At 41.1% G+C, this 20,872-nt stretch overlaps 1 protein-coding gene across 1 annotated transcript in view; it reads left to right on the forward strand.

The window, feature by feature from the left end:
- Positions 1 to 16,053, forward strand: part of sema3d (sema domain, immunoglobulin domain (Ig), short basic domain, secreted, (semaphorin) 3D) — a 36,348-nt gene extending 20,295 nt beyond the window's left edge. Inside the window, exons 10-18 of the mRNA XM_030053135.1 lie at positions 72 to 141; positions 242 to 386; positions 1,087 to 1,309; positions 2,451 to 2,539; positions 3,128 to 3,169; positions 4,008 to 4,165; positions 6,362 to 6,426; positions 6,796 to 6,935; positions 15,525 to 16,053. Coding sequence (XP_029908995.1) covers positions 72 to 141; positions 242 to 386; positions 1,087 to 1,309; positions 2,451 to 2,539; positions 3,128 to 3,169; positions 4,008 to 4,165; positions 6,362 to 6,426; positions 6,796 to 6,935; positions 15,525 to 15,986 — 1,394 coding nt within the window. The 3' untranslated portion in view covers positions 15,987 to 16,053. The remainder of the gene's footprint in view (positions 1 to 71; positions 142 to 241; positions 387 to 1,086; positions 1,310 to 2,450; positions 2,540 to 3,127; positions 3,170 to 4,007; positions 4,166 to 6,361; positions 6,427 to 6,795; positions 6,936 to 15,524) is intronic.
- Positions 16,054 to 20,872: the final 4,819 nt, after the last annotated feature.

Here is a 20,872-nt window from a genome sequence, read left to right on the forward strand (position 1 = left end):
GCAGACTGGGTTAAGTGGAAAAAAAGGACACACTATATTCTCTTTATGTTGCTTTCCTCTATGTGTTGTAGAGGACATCTTTCTGCTTCCCACCAGAGATGGCAAGAATCCCATAGTGTATGGAGTCTTCACCACATCCAGGTATGTTCACTGTTCATCATGTCATCCTTGATACCACCTGAAGTCACCCCTTTTCTTCCCTGAGCCTTTACCTGGTGTCGTATATGCTCTTCTCTCCCAGCTCAATCTTCCGTGGCTCTGCTGTGTGTGTGTACAACATGGCGGACATAAGGGCTGTATTTAATGGACCGTACGCCCACAAGGAGGGGCCCGACCACCGCTGGGTAGAGTACGAGGGGAGGATCCCGTACCCCCGCCCTGGAACGGTGCGCTGGCCATTATAGACAAGTGGATACAGAGAACAGGCAGAAACACTGGCAGCTCAGCCTAATTCCTAATTAGCTATGGATGAATTTTTTTTCTTTCATAGTTAACAGGAACACAGTCCTCAGCCTTGTAGCTAATTAAAAATAATAAACATTGTATAATTAAAGAGTCAGCCTAAGTGGTTTCAAGAGTGAAACATTTTCTTGGTGTAAAATGCTGCAGGGTATGCATGCACACATCTGCACATCTGCAACTTAATTTATGATATGACCTTGAGTTTGATGAGGTAAAACTAGAAGTTGACATGTTCATCAGATTTTTTTTTTTTGTTTGTTTGTTTTGCTTTGTTTGAAAAGTTAATCAAGGGGGCCACACTGATGTACAGAGAAACTGGTGTGGGCTTCAGGGTTGCACTGTGTTTAAACCAATCTACAGAGAGGGAGAGCTAAGGCAGATGTTCCAGATGCCATTTATCTGATGTAATTTTTCAGTGCACCACTAGAGGGAGACACAGCCCAGTAAATTGGCTGATAGAAAACAGTTGTCAGTGCAGTGTTATGCTTGTTCTCAGTTATGCTTATTCTGTTGTTAAAAATAATATCAGCAAACACATAAAGGGGGTTAAAAAAAGATTTAGGAAAAAAAAATAATTGTGTCAATTTTGTAAAAGGTCAGAACATGTTTTTGTGTCCCCTTTAGTGTCCCAGCAAGACATATGATCCAAGGATCAAGACCACCAAAGACTTTCCAGATGAAGTGGTCAGTTTTGTTCGCTTCCACCCGCTGATGTATCGCTCTGTTTACCCTCTGACCGGACGTCCCGTGTTCACCCGCATCCGAGTGGACTACACCCTGACTCAAATAGTGGTGGACAGAGTCATAGCAGAGGACGGGCAGTATGAGGTCATGTTTCTGGGCACAGGTGAGTCACACACACATTCACATACACACATCCATTGCATCTATGCATTAATTATAAAATCCATCGATTCAACTGTGCCTTAAACAAATATATAATTTGTCTTGCTGTGACTGACAGTGATTAAATGATTTGAATCAATCATGAACAATTGCTAAAACAACTAAAGCATACTTTGTGATGGTCTTAATAATCCTATGATTTGCTACATTTTTTTTTGTCAGTAATGTTTATTAAGTCATTCTGTTTTTTTGTTTTTTGTCACCTTTCAGAGGAAAAATGATAGTTGTGCATTATTGCAAGTGTTTATTAATGGATGTAAAATCTGAGCAGAATGTACTGAATCTACAAGTGTTGAATCAAATCACAGTTTACAGACTTGAATCAAATTGAATCATTCTTAAAAATCAGTTATGTAGACTCAGGTCATCAACTAGCAAATCAGGGATCTAACTGAATCTCTGTAAAGGGAAAGATTCACACCCTGACAGACACACACACACACACACACACACACACACACACACACACTCACTCTCACAGATGCACCGAAATTGTCTGTTGCAATTTTAAAGTTGACCAGCAGAGATCACTAGAGCACCGTCAATTCTTTGAGCCTAAATGAGTCCTAAATCATTTTGGTGTCTCAGTCTTTGCTTTGGTGCTGCAGGGGGATTTCAGTCAGAACATTTTCAGTCAGAACATTTCTTCTTCTTTGTTATTCTTCTTAATTTTTTTTTTATCCATTATCCTGTTTTACTTCTCCTATCTGTTCCTGTTACACACACACTTGTGCACACACATGCATACACACAGTCTCACTGCTCATTTTCCATAAATAACTGAAATGTGAGAGTAGAGACTCCTCTGAAAGAAAGAATGGTTCGATGCTGAACTTTTGTTAGTGCCCCAGAGGAGGGAGCGAGTCTCATCTTTATTGAATTGGAACCAGAGCTCTTACCTGACCGATTTACATTATGCACTTCTTGATTAAATAAAACATGCATGTGAAATCAAGCACAGTGAGCTTGATTTCTCCTAATTCACCTCTTACTCTCCTTTCTCTCTCTCTCTCTCTCTCTCTCTCTCTCTCTCTCTCTCTCTCTCTCTCTCTCTCTCTCTCTCTCTCTCTCTCTCTCTTCAGATGCTGGCTCAATTCTGAAGGTGGTGAGCATCACTCAAGAGAACTGGTCCACAGAGGAGGTGGTGCTGGAAGAGCTTCAAGTGTTCCAGGTTTTGTACAGAGCACAGCCACCCACACTGACATCAACCACCAACCCCTTCCACACACACACACACACACACACACACACACACACACACTCATTCATACCTAATGTTATTTATCTATGTATTTAGTTATTCATTGGCTTATTTTCCACACCACTCAACAGTTTAACGGTTGGTGAGTCAGAGTTAGTTGGAGAGGCTACTTTTCGTCTGCTGTCCCTGGCCAGATGATTAAAACAACCTAAAATCACAAAAAATAAAATGCATGTGTTTCAGAGATAAAAAATAAAAAAAATACTTAAGTAATTCAAGAGATACAGTAATACAGACAGATAATAACACAGACAATGGTAAGCAGACAAAACATCAGCAGCAGCATTTGATAGACAAAGCTGGCTGTTGCTGTGGGACTGTCAACTCATCAAACAGTGAAATAGTCATCATGTCTCTCTTTTTTTTCTGAGCCATTAATCAACACACTAATCTGTTTTTTTTTTTTTTTTTTTGCTCAGATTTTCACCTTTACTGGTAGGACTGCATGTTTGCGAAGGAGGTAACCATGGTGACTCTTGTTTGCCTTTCCTCTTGCAGGTTCCTGCTCCCATCCTGAGTATAGAGATGTCCTCTAAACAGGTTAGACCTCATTCCCATCTTTTTTCATTCCCACGCTCTTCCCTAGTCCCGTGTCTCCTCTGTCTTCCCTGCCTTTTTTATGCCACGTGCATTCAGCTGTGCGCGCATGCTGTGTAGGATAAGAAAGCATAGAAACTATTGAGTTTTTATTTAATTTTCCTCTGGCGATGTAGCCTTCTCCTCTTTTTTCTAGCCCTCTGCTCCCTCATTATCTGAGGGTCAGAGGTGTCAGTAGACACTTCACCCCCAATCACAGCCTCCCTTTATCTTCAGCAGCATCTGACCTGTGTGCATGCGGTGTTTGTGTGTGTGTGTGTGTGTGTGTGTGTGTGTGTGTGTGTGTGTGTGTGTGTGTGTGTGTGTGTGTGTGTGTGTGTGTGTGTGTGTGTGTGTGCATACTTGTAAGCGCTTTCACTACTTGTTTGGAAGTTTTGTTTTGGAATCTCCTTCGCTCCAGACGAGTCGGAGCAGATCCTTGGAGTTACCTTCCTAAAAATTCTTCCCGCTGAGAATTCCTTCAATCTCTCAAAGTCTGTGGGGGCTTCTGTGTTTGTTTAAAGGTTTGACATTCAAATTAGTTTTAGAGATCAGTTGTGTTGACTCCCAATCATTTCACTTTGAAGTTGAGACCCTGGGGAAATTTTCCTAGTGTGTGCAAGGGGGGTGGAAAGTAAATATGAGAATAAATAAGCATTCCTCCACAGTAACAAACTATTCCATTGTCACATGGTGATACAAAACAATATTTCTATCTTTTACCTGAGCCATTTAATTAATGTGCTGTTTATATACCTGTGGCTGCCTCCTTTGAAGCCGAGTGTTGTGTGTTTCTCCATAGCAACAGCTGTACGTGGGATCCAGTGAGGGTCTTGCCCAGGTTTCCCTCAGTAGGTGTCACCTGTACGGCCAGGCCTGTGCTGAGTGCTGCCTGGCACGGGACCCCTACTGTGCCTGGGATGGACACACATGCTCACGATACATCCCTGCATCCAAGAGGTATGCACATACACGTGAGGGTCTTTTTTCCCCCGTTTTTTGGAGGTTGATTCACTGGCCAGCATACCACTGTCTAGAACACAGACACCAAAATCATCCCCATGAAAACTTAAGTTTTAGTAATAAAAATGTTGGTGCTTTTTCAATATACCAACCTTATCTTCCAAAAAGGGAATATTATTGACTCGGTACAGAGTAGCTGATGTAACAGCTTTATTTTTGGAGCTATTGTAGGTGAGTGGACATGTATCCATCCACTGTGCAATTATTGATTTTTATATGTACATCTTATATACATGTATATTTGTGCCCGACTGTACTGACGGACTTGTTTTTGCGATGAGATGGCACTATTTTCGCCAAATGAATCCAAGAGAGTGGCTGGGCACGGCGGTCTGGACCAGAGATAAGGAGTAGGATTTATCGGGAATACTGGGAGGGTAGTAAAAACAAAGGAAAGAAGTAATTCTGGCGGATTTGAGGCCAATTATATATTTGATCACAAATTGTAGCTGCAGGCACGTTTGAAACAGATGTGAACAGCGATCCAGCTCGGCAGATCAGATCACCTGAGACAGATGTTAAAACCACGTCTGAACAGGGCCTCACTTTCATTTCCTATTGAAAGAAACAAAAGTAGATCCTGGTAGCTGAAGATGTTTGTTATTTTCCGATCATGTTTTGTGTAAATCTGACTAATCCCTCACACAGCAATTGTCAGCTGTTCCCACACATCATTTCAAATGGGTTGGTCTCAAAGTTCTCATTTCTCATTTTTGAGATAATGCTAGTCAACTGCTATCTATCATCATAGTGCGCAGTGTATTAAAGTGTTAGCATGGAGCACCAGAGCAAGAGGTTAAGGTGAGTCAAACCCCCCGAAATGTGGTGTATTCCTGCAGTTGCCTCTAAGCGCAAAAGTCAGCGCAGGTTGAAAAGCTGTCACACTCACTCACACTCACACACTGAGTTACCTTTTTCCAGGTAATCCCAGGCAGGTCAGATTCATTTCTCATTGTCATTGGGCTGTTTTGGAATATTGAGATGTCCGTTGGTTTGATTTACAGTTTACGGTAATGAACCTGGAAAATGTTGTGTCCGAAGAAAAAAAAAAAAAAAAAAAAGAGTGACGAGAGAGTGAGAGAAGAGGTAAAAAAAAAAAAAAAGTAGGGAGACTGACTGCAGTCATTCAATTTCTAATAAAAATGAACTGAATTGAATTGAATTGGCATGGGGAAAAATGAAAAGGAAAAAAAGAGAAATAAGCGTTTTTAATATGTCCACCTTTCAGCTTACCTTTCCAGGACTTGTGTTTGCGTGTGTCTGTGTGCATGCATGTGTGTGCACACAGACACACTGCCAGTGAATGAGTTTCCAAGGCCTTCTGTTCCTTTATTCTGGAGCTGTCAGGGAGAGTTCATAGTGCCTGCTAAATATGTTTTCTATTTTGGTTCTTTTCACCTCTTCAGCGTTTTTTCCATGCCACGGGGTGTTAGTCCATTTGAGGGCTAAGGAATTGATTGGAAGTGCTGTTCCTTCGATGATTAATGCTACTGTCATTTCACATCTCTAGAGTGTGGTCCTTGAGGTACAAAAGTGTGTGTGTAAGGTGGGTGTATGTGTGTTTTGTTTGCTTGCTCGCTTGCCTGAATCTAGGCTGCAGTGAGCATGCTGTGCCCTACAGATGGGGGTCATACTGCAACATTATGACCCAGTGGGGATGCTATTATGGTTTGTGGTATAGTGGAAGTCCTGCTTTTAGTCTACAGGGCTCTTTGAAAGATGATCTTCACAGTGTCAGTGAGTGTAGGGTACAGACCCACCACAAAAACGACTGACAGATAAGGAGGAAATGAAATGAAGACAAAGTGGGAGAGCGAACAAAAACTGCGCTAGACTCCAAAGAAGCTTGAAGTTTGAACATCGGAATACCATTTCAGGTTTCTGAAGGAATTTAGTTTACTGTGTGTCAAGAGGATAAAGACATTGTGGTTTATTAATAATTGAAGGGCAGCTTAAATCACATTTTAAATGCTGCGGTTGATAACTCTGAGGCAAATCTTAGGAAACTCTCTTACATATGAACACCAAATCCCACTGCAACAGGACGTGAACTCATAACCTAACTGAACCTCTAACTTGCACGTGTGTGTGTGTGTGTGTGTGTGTGTGTGTGTGTGTGTGTGTTTTCACCAGGCGAGCCAGGAGACAGGACATCAAACATGGAGATCCCGCCAATCAGTGCTGGGACACAGAGGACAGTACGTAGACTTTGATAAATTCAGAAGTCCATCCTATGTATTTCTTTTAAGAATGTCTTCCTTTGAAGGTCAAACACACTAATCAAGTGGGAAAACCCACCGAGCAGTAGATGTCATTTATACATTTTAACAACCCATGCTTTTAATTAGCTGTCATTTAGTTCTTTTTGGGTTTGTACGGGCCGATTTTAGACCAAACAATAATCAAATTGGTACATATTTCAGAAATGAAAGTTCATAATAGCCATTTCGACTGCTTTTAGATGTTTAATCAACGTAAAATTGTTCAGTGATGATATACAATAGGAACTGCAGAATGTAAGTATGCACATTGCAAGGGCAGTAACAAGAAAATTTACGCTTCTTCAGGTCTTGGTGGAGGCCGGGTGGAGGAGCGGGTTCTCTTTGGGGTGCAGAGCAACTCCACCTTCCTGGAGTGCATCCCCAAGTCTCAACAGGCCCAGATCCGCTGGTACATACAGAGACCTGGATCTGAACACAGGGAGGAGGTGAGCGAGTGCACTCGTCTGCACACATGCACATGAGATCGTTGTGTAACCTGCGCACACAGAAATAGCATTTTCAAATTCTCTCTCTGTTTCTGTGCCCAGCTTCCTTCCTCTCTGTGCTTCTCTGTAGTTTGACGTCGGGCCTTGTTTTTGTTGTCCATAGCATTACTGTACCTCAGGGATAAGACGTTTCTCATGCCAGGTCACAGGGCACGGTTGTTACAGGGCTAGAAACAGATGTTCATCGTTCAATCCCCAGTTGCATAAGTACTTCAAAGCATCCCGAACCTGGGCATTCCATCCCTCATGCTTGACTTTCTTCAACCTCGCAAATTGAGCTTGATGTCAGACACTGGTTTGTGGACACTGTTTGTGCAATAAATCACAATGTTGCTGTGTCCCTCGTCAAAAAAAAAAAAAAAAAAAAAAAAGAAGGCATGAGGATACACTTAACAGCTGATAAACAGGGTTCAGTATGCAAAGGTCACATCCATTGCGGAATAATAGGAAATAGAAGAACAGCGCCGCTTCTCACTGGTTCCTTGAATTAAGTCGCTACTGAGGTTAATGGGTATCTGGGGCTCTCTAAAATCCTCTATAGCTCCTCTGTCTTTGAGGAAGGTGAGGAGTGACGCAGACCAGACGCTCTCTGGGAGACAGGGATGCAATGGCTTCTATCTCGCATGAAAGATGGGGACATGATTATGACAGAACACAGAGAAAAGTTTTACTTATCAGATCTGGGATATGTGATGTAAGGACTTTTCAGTGTAGAGAAGAAGTGTTTGTGCTTGTTAAAGAATACAGGGAAGTTTTAAATTAATATACGCTTGGAGCAAAGAAGTCGTAATAAGTAAATTAAATGCCTGTGAATTTAAAAATGAGAGGGGCAAAAAAAAATATCCTTGCTGCTCAGGAGTCACCTTGTTTTTTTTTTCTTTACCATGTTCGCTTTTTTATTGCATTTCCACCATTCATGTGTGAAAGCAACTATTCTCCACTGTGGGCCACCGAAGGAGATTCATGGGAGCCAGGCAGAGATTCTTTCCAGTATGTTTCCAGTACATTCTTGGAAAGAAAAAAAAACAATGTAGAAACTGCAGTGGCCACCGCATAGCCAGCAGTAGGTGAAAATGCAAATCCCGTACCAGTGTTGTGCAAGTTCACACTTGACAAGAACTCGCTCAAAGTTCATGTCACACAGATTAAAATGTACTATTTAATGTGAATGTCTTCCTTTTTTTCTTGAAATGATGTGAGCTATTCTTTTTCAGTAGAACCTCTTCCTACCCTCCATCCCCTGCCCCCAATCATTGCCACCACCCACTTCCCAAACTAAATGAATGACTGAATACCACTATAGAATCACAGAGATTACTTTAAAAAGCCAACCCAAACCAGTGTGAGTATATGTTTTACAACTTCAACAATGTTTCATATAACAGGACAAAGTAGACTGTTTACAACACCACAGGCACAGACATGTCCTGTGATACGATAAACTTCTTGGCAACAGATTAATTCAACTTTTTGACTGATTTCCTCATAACCTCATAACTAATTATGGATGTTTCACTCACCAGTTGTTGTCCCTCCTCAGCCTGCTGTATATCAGTGTAGTCCACCATCCTCCATATAACAAAATAATCCAAACAGGTTAACAAACTTGGCACATACCACGGTGCCTTTTTAAAACATCACTTTCCTCTCCTGTTACATGTCCTGTTCAATACACCGCAAAGACAGGCTGGATAGTATTCTGGCCTCGTTTATGCCCAGACACAAATAAGTCTTAAATGAAACTCAGACGCTTAAACTTTGTTCGGCACTGGTGCTGCTGATAAGATAAGATAAGATAAGATAAGATATTCCTTTATTAGTCCCACAGTGGGGAAATTTCAAGCATTACAGCAGCAAAGTGGATAGCAAAATATGAAGCATAATTTACATTATAAACAGTATAAACAGATAATAAATAGCAAAAAGCAATATAAACACTATAAACAAGGAATATAGAAAAAAAATAGAAATATGAACAATTTAAACAACAGAAGAAAATAACCTAAACCTGAGGAACAGCCTGCTCTGACGGAGGTTCAGAGTTAGTGTGAAACCATGAGACCAAGTGACAGAACCCGACGCCCGGTACTGGGATTCAGGAACTGTCAGACTTGATCCAGCCTTATGGAGTCACCCCTTCCCCTCCAGTCTTTACGTGTTGATGAGAATGGATTTGTAAATTCTATGGAGAATGGTCAGATGTGGGTATGACTGATTCATGTTGTTGGCAATGAGGAATGCTGGGGCTGCATCGGTGTTAAGATGAATCTCTAACTCAGAATAGAATGCCGGTTGTTTACCTTGGCCTCGGGTGCCGTGAAACACTGTGAAACACTGAAACACTCTCGCAAGAGCATTGTTAACTCTTGTGAGATTTTACATGCTTGCATTCACATTCATTAGTTGCAAAAACAGCCATTTAGTTCACAGTTTATCAACAAAAAAAATATGAGAATGTTCAATGAATTATGTTCTTTTAACGCAGTCATGGTTTCACAACACAGTCCCACACAATATACAACCAGTATTAATGAAAAAATTGGTGAACGATGGCCAGGGTTGGAGCAAACCGTTGGGATATAGACATTCTCCTCATAGATCTGCTGTGATTTTAAATCTGAAAAAAAGTTGAAAGAAATCTTGGTTGCACAGATTGAGTGGTTATTTGGGAAATGTGGGGAACATGGGGGCCAAAAATGCCCTCTAGGGAAAAAAAAAAAAAAAATCTTATCCTGGGAGACGGGATGGTGGGCAAAGAAAGAAAGAGAAAGATGGACAGAGAGATAATGTGTTTGCGTTGGAGGTGTGGAGAGGAACTTGCTGATAATGACACTCTCCTCCTGAATGGGACAACAGAGACTTGCTTAGTCAGCACCTCAGTGCCCACCCCTCCCCCTCTCTAAACAAAGCTGGACCCCAACTTCCACCCATATCGACCAGCCTGCATGCCATTCAGCCCACTCACTCCTCTTCTCCTCATTTCCCACTACTCTTATTTACTCCCACTCTCAGGCCCCTGTCCTCTCTGTCAGGGGTGAATGTAAACAGACTGACAGGTGCAGGGGCCACTAAACACCCTTGTGTTACTTTATAGGCCCTCGCAGCACAACGCTCTGTGTTGCGCTCTGTGTGAGTATGCGTGTGTTTCTTTATGATCCCCTGCAGCGGAAATCATAACAGAGCGCTCCCTAGGGACAGCCATGTGTTTTGGGGTAATGAACGCAATGGGGTGTTTTCTGTGTTTGTGTGTCTAGGCATGCAATAATATGTGACCTATTGTACTCTAGACAAAGTGATGAGGGAGTGAATGCAGGAGCTCTCCCCTACCTAAGGATTCTTATGGATCAGGGGGGAATTCAGTGGGTTTTATATGGGCTGAGCATCCAAAAAAATGTTTGTGTTGCAAAGTCTAAATGCTTTGGAAAAAATGGAGAAAAATAATCATTCATCAATCGAATGCTCGGTCCAGAGGGTGCCACTCATTTCTGCTCAGTTTGAGTTGCTTTGAAAGCATCTTGCAGGTGGGCTTGGTTTATTTCCTGTGAGGTTTCAGTTGTGATGTGTTCACATTGGGCGGTCTCACAGCTGGGCCTGTGGTGTTGGGCTAGGTGATGTCTGAAATGTCTGGTTTATTTCAACATCTCACTCCCTGTCCACTCCTTCCCACTCTATTTCCTCCTGTCTGTCATCTGTCTTCCCATCCTGCCTCTCAGCCTCCCTCATCAGCCCCACCTTATCGTGCCTTGATCTCTCCTCACTTCCTGCCTCCTTGCCTCCTCCCTCTTCTTGCTTTGTTTCCTCAGACTTTCTGCCCTCTGTCTGCCCAAGGTTCCAGCTTCTCTTCCCTTCCTTTCCTCCCATCCTCCCGTCTTTCTCCTCCATCTTTTCTGCCCCCTGACTAGCTTGGATAGGAGCACAGCCGACCAGCTGCTCACAGCACCTGCAGCCCACTCTAATGCAATTCTCCTCATCCGCTCATACACACATTCCCTTCTCTTATTCCCTCATAAAACACAGCTATTAAACATATGAGCTGGGAGAGATCTCCTTCTCACTCACATTGTGTGTATTCGTGTATGTGTGTGTGTGTGTGTGTGTGTGTGTGTGTGTGTGCATGTGTTTCTGTTTGTTTGTTCCTGTGTGTGCATATACCTCCTGGAGCTTGGAGCACTGGCCTATTAGGAAATCAGTAATGAGAAAAACATGGATGACAGAATTTCATCTTTATGTTCATTAAAACAAAGTCTTGCTGACAGAAAATAGGCAAAAGGAACTAGATGAGATGAGATGAAGGGAAATTAGATCCGATCTGAGCAGATGACATCAGATGAGATGCGACATGACGAGACAAGACAGGGTGAGATGAGTTGAGATGTGATTTTCCTCCAAAAGAGACGTAAAACCTAGATTCAAGTTTCTAGGGAATGACATCGCCTCCATGAGAGCATGAAAACTTTACTTCTCTACTTTATGGAGTTGTGAAATGTTCAAAATATCAGCTAACAATGAGAACTTCAAGCTTGGGACAAATAGAGTTCGACTCTATGCTCTGTATATCTCATTGAGTTTCTTCACATGCATGCACACTTGATCCCACATACACATGAGCATCTTTGTATTCCTGCACGCCCCAGCTTCCATACATACACTTCTGAGGGCTCATTTCATCAACATCAACCTTTATTTAAAGAAGGAATGTCAGTCCAGAGCGTGCTCTCTTTTGAAATAATGTCTTGAATATGCAAAGAAATATAAAAGTAATAAAAACAATAAAAGCATTTACACTTGTCATTTCATGCATCTCTTATCTAGATAATATCCACACATGATTTGTCCACATTTTATTCATTCGTGACCACATCATGGTGTCTTCAATAGATAGAAATCAGATTGCCCTTTCTTGCAGGAAAGGCAGGTGATTGTGCATGACCGAAAACTCAGCAGACCAAACAGAGCAGGCAGAATGCCAAATAACTTATTTGGATATGGACAGGAGACGCCTCGTCTCACCAGCACTCCAGCAATGACTATGCGGCTTGTGTCTCAAAACTCCTCTCAGTGTGGTTTGAAAAATCTGATTTAAATCCAGCCCCCCTGTGTGTCTAGGATGAATTAACATGCTATCCGATTGCTATCCGATGAGCTTAAGGTGCGTTAAGTGGCAAAGTAGAAATTGAGGGGATAAGCCTCTTTGCTGTTTCTTTCTATTTTTTCCATTCAGGAGTTTGTTTACTCCGATACACACACACGCACGCACATATACAAATAAATTCACACCATCTGGGTGAGTTTAAATGTTTGGCACTGAAGTTTAGTCGCAGATGCCTCAATTTTGGACCGAGATTGAGAACGGCATCAAAGACACACACACACACACACACACACACACACACACACACACACAAAATAAATAATAAATTAAAAAAATATATATAAATACTGATTGGATGATCTTATAAATTACCCTTCTTTCCCACAGAGATATTACGCAAGTGTGATGTTATGTCTTGAATGCATATTCCATGTCGTGTTCGGTCTGGTCAGGCCATTGGTTGGATTGTGTCAGCGAAGAAGAATGTGATTGGAAACAGATGAGTCAATCCAACGTGAGTCAGGGTCTAAATGATCTCTGTGCTTTTGTCTCTGTCTCTAGCTGGACAACACATCATCAGTGTCAGACCTAAAAGCCACCAGAGAGTCACACACACACAGACACACACACGGACCCCCATGTGGAAGCATATAAGACAGCAAACACACCTGGTTTTCTACCTGGATATAAAAGAGCATACTTATGTTTTTTTTTTTTTTTTTTTTTTTTTTTTTTTTTGTATGTTTTAATCTATTTGACACAGTTCAGGTATGCTTTACATGCCATACTGTTTCAGGTGTTTGAATGGCTACCTTCTAGGCAGTCATTCCTTTCCATTTATTTCAGTAGGGTACAGAAATCAACATGCAAATGCTTAAAAAACTTGCTTGAGATAAATAATCTATCACAGTGGATATTCTGACTGGGTTTGTTTGTCAAAGCTGCTTTATTGTACTACGGTAATTTACTTTAATGGCTGCTTTGATTTGAAAAGTCTGCATGTGTTCTAGTGTGCTGATTGGAAGTGCCAACATCCAGGACATAAAACTCTGCTGCCAACTCGCATTGTGTTTGTGCACTATTTAGTTGGAAAATCAAATATGGAAGACAGATGATGAGCAAACACTGGCATAGTGAAATAGATGATGGCTTCTTCTGGCCTTACAAAAAGTCATGATAGTGACTTTGGCAAAATGCCTAAAAGAAAATGTTCTAATTTATCCATGCTATTCCTCCCAATTGAACTTGAAAATGCTTCCCATGCAGAGACACTCACACAACAGAGTTTCTGTCTGTGCCATAAAATTAGCTGAGGAAAAGCCTGTTGACGAACCCGGGCACAAATGTCAAGTAAATATTCAGAAATCTAGTATACTTTGTAAAATTAATTTAATATATGCACACCTTTTCATACGTGAGCTACTCACATTCCTGTTTTAAAGAACCTCCTATAGCTTTCTTTTGAAGCAACCACATGTAATGAAAGGAGACACACACACACACACACACACACACACACACACACACACACACACACACACACACACACACACACACACATTCTCTGTCTACCCCCCAACTCCCTGAATACAGCTGTGTTGTTTTAGGCCCTGACAGCAGCCGTGCCACCTGATGTATCATGGGAGATGCTAGTTTGCATGGAGGGAGAGGACCATAAACATTAGTACACACCACACACACACACACACACACACACACACACACACACTTTCTTTCATCAAAACACCCTCCTTTTCCTGTGCTTAATGCTGATGCTCGTCATGCATCTAAAGATCTCTCAGCACCCCATGATGACCTCTGTCCCCCCACCGTTTGGCTCACTCGCTACACCTAACTCAATATGCATCTGTTTCAAGGGTCACTACCAGGTTTGACTCACCTTGAATCTAAATCAGGCATGAAAGTGTATGTGTGAACAGCACAGGTGATAGTCAGACTGATTGATTGCTTTGGATTAATGATACATTTCTGTTTTCTTGTAGTCCTGTAATGAAGGTTTTAATGTTGATATGCAATGACAAGTGTTAAACTGGTTTTAAATGCATATTTAACACTGCTAGTGTTGTTCTTAGGATGTGGGAACAAAGCATAAAGACTTACAAAAATTTAAATGTGCCTGTGGAAACCCACTGAGGTTATCTGAGGTTTAAATATATATATATATATATATACACACACTACTCACAAAAAGTTAGGGATATTCGGCTTTCGGGTGAAATTTCAGCATGAAGCTAAAATGCATTATAACCTTTACAGGTGAACTTAATGTGACCTTCTGTAAACTTTCGAATGCACATGTCCAACTGTTCTGTGTTTCAGCACTTTTTGCACAAGTTGCTGTTCTCTAACAAGGAGCTTAACGGCAAAATTCACATCAGGTGTTTGATGCTCCAGCTCATCGAGGTCGCATCATTAGGGAACAGCTGCTGGAGACTGGGGTACCTCAAATGGAGTGGCCTGCACTTTCTCAGACCTGAATCCCATAGAAAACCTATGGGATCAGCTGAGTCGCTGTGTAGAGGCTCGGAGCTCTGTACCCCAGAACCTCAATGTCCTGAGGGCCGCCCTTCAAGAAGAGTGGGATGCCATGCCTCAGCAGACAATAAGTCGACTTGTGAACAGCATGAGACGTCGTTGTCAAGCTGTAATTGATGCTCAAGGGCACATGACAAGTTATTGACACTGACATTTTTTGTTGTGGTATATCCACCACTGTTGTTGGCTTTTGTTTCAAGAAATTGTTTGAGATGAGGAAATCACCAGTGTATGCTTCTACTTAAATGCCCTACTTTCATGATATAATATCACTGTAACGTGAACTTTTTACATTTTCCATAAATTTCACCCAAAAGCCGAATATCCCTAACTTTTTGTGAGTAGTGTACATAAATATATATATATATATATATATATATATATATAAGACTGGGATATTATTATAGAAATAGCTGGTTGTGCTTGATTATGTTGATATGTTATACTGTATATTAATTAGTCTGCCTAGCATCTGAGGGCTGTGGACACTGCTTATTATGATGCCTTCTAGATGTGTATTTAATCGTAAACCTAATTGAAAACTTTTGACTGGTGACCAGTTTGGGTCACTGGCTTGACCAGGAAGTGCAAAATTTTTCATGTAATGTTGTTTATTCTATTCTGCTTGCCTGACCACCACTTGCTTTTCCTTTCCCCTTGTATGCTTAGTTGTGATGTATTGTTGTCTATGTTTTTGCGTGGTATTGTGTTGTACTGGCAACCTTATTGTAGTAATTAGTAATTACTTGTTTTCCTAGTTAAAAAAAGGTTAACTTAAAAGTGACTGTTTTGGGTAGTGGTATTTCACCTATGCTTTGTTTTGTATCCTAGCTATCCTAACCAATATATGTGAAAATATTTGTTTTCTCTTTTTGTCCCAGGTCAGGCTAGATGATCGAGTTGTCCACACTGACCGAGGTCTCCTCATTCGCTCCCTTCATTCCTCTGATGCTGGTGTGTACATGTGTGTTGCTCAGGAGCACACACACTTCACTCACACTCTCGTACGTCTCACTCTACGTCTCGTCGCACATGCAAACCTGGATGGAAAGCCGAATACCGGTGAGGACCCCAAGGTGGAGGTACGCCATGGAGGGGAGCCTCGCCAGTGGTACAAAGACTACCTGAGAGTGATGAGCACTCACATCGGTTCTCTGGAGGAGTACTGTGATTCGCTGTGGTTGGAGAAGAGGCCAAGGGGGCGAGGAAGAGGCATAGGTGCAGGGAAGTGGAAACACATACAGGAAATGAAGAAGAGTAGGAACAGGAGGCACCACAGAGAGAGGGAGAGACAGGGGCGAGGAAGGGTGGAGAGGGCAGCAGAGGAGAGGGGGAGATGGTAAACCTGCATTTAGGGGTTGTTTTCAGCAACTATACATTCAATTTCTGGGGGCTGGATGATGAGGTAGAGGTTACAGAGAACTGTGGAAAATGCAATGAGTTCGATCTGCGATCCACAGAGAGCAGGAACCACTGCAGAGTTGATGGAGTGTGACTGATTGCGTCATAGAAATATGCATTGCATTGCAACATCTCACTGCAAAAAATAACCATTTTAACAACAAATTTAATTCAGTATTCAGAATTCAGTAGGAATAATGTTTTGAGAGAGAACATTTCATTTGTTTCCAATGAAAATCATTTGTGCAATGATTTTCATCAAGAACCATTTTGGGCATTTTGAAATCAGTAGGTCTGTCTTGTTTCCAGATATTATCAGGATATTTCTCGAAAATCCTTGAAACAAATGAAACTGTACTGGAAATGTGATATTATTTCCCTACCCAGCTGACCAATACTTGTTTTACTGAAAACAAGATTTTGAAGGTGTATTATTAAATTAAATTACTTGTTAAGACATTTTTTGCAGTGTTAAACAGAAGGGTAAACTGGCCCTTCTGTGTCACTTGGCTTGTTTCTGACAGCAGACCTGGCCCTGGTTGTGTAGTTATCTAATTACCTTTGCTCCAACTACAGTGCTTCTGTAGACGAACTGCCTAGATGAACGTAAGACCAGGACTGGACCTTTCTTAATCTTTTTCACAACAATGCTGATGAGGCAGAGGAATAAGTATACATGATAATTTGAGATCCATGGCTATACTGGTGAAACAGGAAAAAAAAAAAAAAAAAAAGTGTTTTTGTGGTAATGAGAGATGCATTCATGTTGAATGACTGTATATATTTATATAACATGTACAGGAGATGCAGCATGCTTTATTTCAGCAACTTATTGTTCTGTATGGCTATGATAATAATCACGTATTCTATGTATGCCGGCAAAGTAATATTTTTGTACAAAAGTAATTATTTCACTATTGTGTAGATTCTGTAGGTGTTTTCTTCATTGTCTTGTTTTTAAAGTTATTTAAATAAATTTTATAGGAACCCATTTTCCATAATTCCTCTCTGAGTTTGTGCTGAGACTCGAAAAGCAAAGAGGTATGCAAAAAAACCTATAGAATATGCTAGAAATTGTTTCCAGCATACAGCCGAGAAAGGCTGAGAATGGGTTAGGCTGAATTCAGCTGAGTCTGTCCTGATATAGCAACAGTAGTCCCTGTGCACTCAACGCACGTCAGGATGATTCAGGTCCACCTGGTCTCTTTTGTGTGTGTGTGTGTGTGATTGTGTGTGTGTGTGTGTGTGAGAAAGAGAGAGAGAGAGAGAGAGAGAGAGAGAGAGTGGCTGCACCAGAAACTGTGGAAAATATGAAAGCTTATGCTGAAACTAACCGAGATGTAAGATTAGAGTAAACTTTAAAGCTATAAAGCCAACCACATAAATGGTGTATTGACTGAAAAAATATGATTATAGACATCTTGTGATTGTACGCATTATGCATCTGATCAGAACCATATTTTTATAGTATTACATAATTATGCACATGGCATGATCGACAGTGCTTACGTCAGGACTAATGCTGACACCAATAGGACAAGCATCTCTTTGTGTTTCACACCCTGGGCAGGGTTTTATCAGAGTCATGGGGTTTCTCCATTTTAACAGATTCAATGTTGATGTCTCAAATTAGATAATGGTGAAATACCTCAAGTATAACTAGGCGCTATGATATGTCTGGTACCAGTACATAGATATAAATCAACTTTACCCTCTTGATTTGTACAGGAAGCTCTATGCCTTTCATATCAGGTCTTGTATTATGTTTACTAAAACTCATTACAACATATAAAACAAAAAACAACCAAACCATATTGCAAAACTACTTTCTGACTTATCTGTTTTTCCCTTTTAGGTACTTTTTTCACATTGACACTCCATTTAGGTGATCTCCGCTGTGATTTCTCTTGCTGTCTTGCAACAAAGACAATGAATATTTCAAGCAGTTCTTCCATGTCTATTGTTTATTTATCAGACGGCTGCAAAGAACAAACTACATCTTACCAAAAAAGGAAACGGCACCGGGGAGAAGGCAAGAACAGGTTTTTAACATAGAAATCACAAAGCATGAGTGAAAAGCTTTTATCTCACTCATTTACATTATTCACACAATGACTGCAAAAATCACAATATCATTTCTCGTCAGAAAGGTGCAGGTGCAAGAGTATATCGCTTTTTATGAATGCGCTGGTGGTATAATGAAGAATCTAGGGGCACAACGCAACGCTGGAGACATTTCACATGCCTTTGTTTCTAAATCCGTTAACACTCTGTTGATCTTGAATGTCTATTTATACCAGTCATTCTTCCTGCCCTGCCCTTCACTATTTTTTTTTCCCAATGCCCACCACTTTCATGTGTCCAAAATGCTATTAGGTGATTAGTTCACTGAGGTGAGAGGAGAGTGTGGGGAAAATGGGGTGAGAGGGAGGGGAAAAAAAAGATTTGAGGGCAATCAGGACATGAAGAGATGGAAGAGGAGATGCTGAGACAGAAGGAGGACAGCAGAGTACAAGAAGCCTGAGGACTTACATACCACACAGGTTTGGCCTCCCTGAGGTCAGCAGTGGTTGCCACATCCCAACTGCTTAACGGTGCATCCATCACCGGGGAGAAGGCACCAGGCCACAGGCAGAGCCCAGAGGATGAAGCTTCTCTGCCTTCCAGGATTTGATTCTGGTGCACACGTTCACCAATCTGTTTCACCGATCCACTATTTTTTACAAATGACTCCTTCTGCAATCACATATCTTCATTTACACTTTGAAACAAATGTTCTCTCCTAAATGAAACAAAACAAAACAAAACACTGCCACGGTGATCTTCTCAGTAGTGACTCATGTCTGCATCAGGAAATTACTCAGCAATCAATTATGCACTTTTATCCTCAGTGGTGGAAAGAGTACTACAAATTACAAAGTACTGTTACTTTGCGGATATTTTACTGATAGAAGTACAAGTACTGCTGTAAAAATCTACTTAAGTAAAAGAAAAATGTAGCTCATTTAAAATGTAGGCTACTTGGACAAAAGATACTGAGTTTCAACTTAATTGTGTGCAGTGTCAGAGTAGATGGCTCAGACCATGTTCTTTTAAAGATGCATTGTGCAAAATTGCCAAGAGTTGATTGAAGTGAGATGAGTGCATGATATCAGGGTTCAGTCTGGTCATCATCAGGTCAACCCAATGATCTGCTCACTAGTCTACTTTTTCCAAATATTTTCATTTTTTTGCCAGGTGAAATGGTCTAAATGGTCTAAATCGTCTTTGCTAAATGGTGGTTCATTGTGAAATTACAGTAGTGCGATATCCAAGCAAAAATGTACTTAAGTCAAAGTAAAATTACTGACTTAAAAAAAAATAGTCAAAAAAGTACACAAAAAAGCTACACAATTACAGTAACACATACTTACTTCCACCTCTGCATACACTATGTGCGACTACAAGCAGTGCTTAAAAAAAGTTGTTAATTGTATTCAGAGTCAACCTGACCTTCACATTTGGCTGGACAGGCCCAAGTGAGTAAAGATGACTTGCCAACACAGAGACAGGCAGTCAGGAACAGCAGGGATCAAAAAAGAAAAGAGGGTTCAGGGAAAGAGACCAAATTTAAGGAAGGAAGTACTTAATTTGATGTGATTGGTGTAATGAGCAAGGGAGTCTGCTCTGGACCCCTGTGGAGGCCTGAGAAGATATTCATGCATACACAAAGACACGCATAGGCACACACTGGGCTGGAGATCACATCTGTTTTTATTGATGAGAAAGTTTTTTGCTACCAAATCATTGCAAACAGTCATTGCTCTGAAAAGCACTAACGTCGAAACACGTGAGTATTTTCCTGCTATTGAAATATTAGAATTTTATAACTGGTGGACCTTTTTGTTTCATCAATCCACTTTAATTCACTGTCATGTTGCTTGAGATTGGTACATTTAAGTTAATTACAGTTGCCTTAAATATGTATAACTGGTGTCCTTAAATTTTAAATACAACTTTATCACTGTCAAATTACGTTACAAACTGTTAAATTCCTATATCAGATGACCTAAATATGTCATGTTGTTTTCCTTCATTATCTTTACATCAGCGAGCAAATATTTGTGTCAGTTTACACAAATGTGCCCAGGTGCAATTCAAAGCAAAGGTGTTTTCCTATAAACACTTCAAATGCTCCCAAGCCAGAATCAAGATATCAAACAACATGACAGGAAGACTAGAAAGCAAGAGAGAGAGGAGACGGGGAAGAAAGCGGAATTGAGATGTCAGACGGCCAAGGTGTTTCTGGCTCTATATTACAGGGTATTTACAGCTGTGCAGATGTGTGTGTTTGTCAGGCGTTGACAGTGAACTTCTGGGCCCTGGTAGAGACGGCGGAGTGTTGTGTGGGAGCTGTCGGGGCTGGGCGGTATGGATGGTGGCCCCGGGGTATTGCAGGCTGGAGGTATGAGCTAGAAACAGTTGTTCCCTAAGAGTAATGACTACCTGTGCTCCCTTTGGCTGATTTACTGACGCACATGATCTCTCCTCACTGGAGGGTGTGTGTCAGGACAAGCAGGATGCACTTGCATATCCTAAACACACACAGTACTGACAGTGGGTTGATGTATGTTGCCTGGCTACGACACGTAAACACACACAGATACACGTACACATCCTCACACAGTGGCTGATGGATGTTTTCATTAATGAAACTTACAGAATGTGTTTTTATGTCTAAGAGCTAAGCGAGGATGATGTTTGGAGTTGTTCACATCGTGTTTGGTAAAGTGCATTTTATAGCTGAACGTAATGTCTACAGCACATGGCAGTGGCTTAAATTACAGCT

The sequence above is a fragment of the Myripristis murdjan genome, chromosome 6, assembly GCF_902150065.1.
Source record: "Myripristis murdjan chromosome 6, fMyrMur1.1, whole genome shotgun sequence".
NCBI lineage: Eukaryota > Metazoa > Chordata > Actinopteri > Holocentriformes > Holocentridae > Myripristis > Myripristis murdjan.